Below are 1346 nucleotides of genomic sequence, written 5' to 3'. Positions count from 1 at the left end.
CCCATAGAATATTGACTAACACTTAATTTTTAAGGCTGTATATAAAAGATCAGATTTGCATTAATGGAATTCTTCTCATTCCAGATGAGCGTGAAGATGTACAGAAGAAAACCTTTGCCAAATGGATCAACAGTCAGTTGGCCAAGGGGCAGCATCCGCCTGTCACAGATCTCTTTTATGACCTGCGGGATGGCACACGCCTGCTGGCGCTCCTGGAGGTGCTCACAAACAAAACTTATGTGAGTTGGAACTTGTCTGAGGTTTTTGTTTTGGAGATGTAATAGTTATTTCAGTGACTGCTTTTGATTGCACACAAGATTGCCATGTGAGGAACTTGTTAGCCATAAAGTGCACTGAGGCATTTTTGTGTGCAGACTATCTAGGATGTGACTTTATCAGAATGGTTATATACTTCATATATATATATTTTTATGATTTCAACATAGGATTTTAGGGACAGAATCTTAGTTGAATGGATCTTTCCCCTTACATTAAAACAGAAACGTGAAAAGGGGCGCATGCGGGTACACCACTTAAATAATGTCAGCAGAGCACTCTCTATATTGGAAGAGCATAATGTGAAGCTTATAAATATATCAAATGAACACATTGTTGATGGTTCTGCAAAACTCACACTGGGCCTGGTGTGGGCTATCATCCTTCACTGGCAGGTAAGATTATTTATTTAGTATCTTTATTTGTCGTCTCTTTTATACAAATGTATGAGCAATGCTATTTTGTGCATAAGGTGCAAGAAAGCATATCAGGAAGGATTTTGGTGATGTAAAATATACTTGATATTTCATAATATCATAAAATCTGTTGCAATTCTGTAATTTTGTCATAATTTTACAGGTCCAAGGTGTCTTGAAGGATGTCATGTCAGACCTACAGCAGACAAATCTAGAAAAGACTCTGTTGGCATGGTGTAGACAAACGACTAAGGTTATTGGAGAATCTTCTCATACTTGTTTTGATAATACAAATGATGTTCCCATTTGGTTTTCTCAGTATTTTTTAATGTGGATTATGATGTACTTTGAGTTGTACTCTCCCTGAGAAGTGAATTCCATTTTTCCCACTTTTCAGGGCTATCATGGGGTTGATGTAAGAAACTTCACAACTTCATGGACTGATGGCCTGGCCTTCAATGCCCTCATTCATAGCCATCGCCCTCAGCTATTTGACTGGACAGTAATGGCTCGGAAACACCCGTATGCTCGGCTAGAAAATGCTTTTAGACTTGCAAATGAACACTTTAACATTGAAAGACTTCTAGATCCAGAAGGTGAAAAATTTAGTGCATATTTTATTAGCACTCATGTGTTGTTTGGACAATGTCATGC

At 38.0% G+C, this 1346-nt stretch overlaps 1 protein-coding gene across 1 annotated transcript in view; it reads left to right on the top strand.

Annotated features, from left to right (window-relative positions):
- Window positions 1–1346, top strand: part of LOC119588586 (dystrophin-like) — a gene marked incomplete at its 3' end in the record, with an annotated part of 57677 nt that overhangs the window by 55500 nt on the left and 831 nt on the right. The window contains 4 exon segments of the mRNA XM_037937227.1: window positions 85–239; window positions 501–671; window positions 856–945; window positions 1090–1288. Of these exon segments, the coding sequence (XP_037793155.1) occupies window positions 85–239; window positions 501–671; window positions 856–945; window positions 1090–1288 (615 nt within the window).

This window comes from Penaeus monodon, chromosome 24 (assembly GCF_015228065.2).
Source record: "Penaeus monodon isolate SGIC_2016 chromosome 24, NSTDA_Pmon_1, whole genome shotgun sequence".
Taxonomy (NCBI): Eukaryota; Metazoa; Arthropoda; class Malacostraca; order Decapoda; family Penaeidae; genus Penaeus; species Penaeus monodon.
This window is presented reverse-complemented; position numbering and strand designations above follow the sequence as displayed.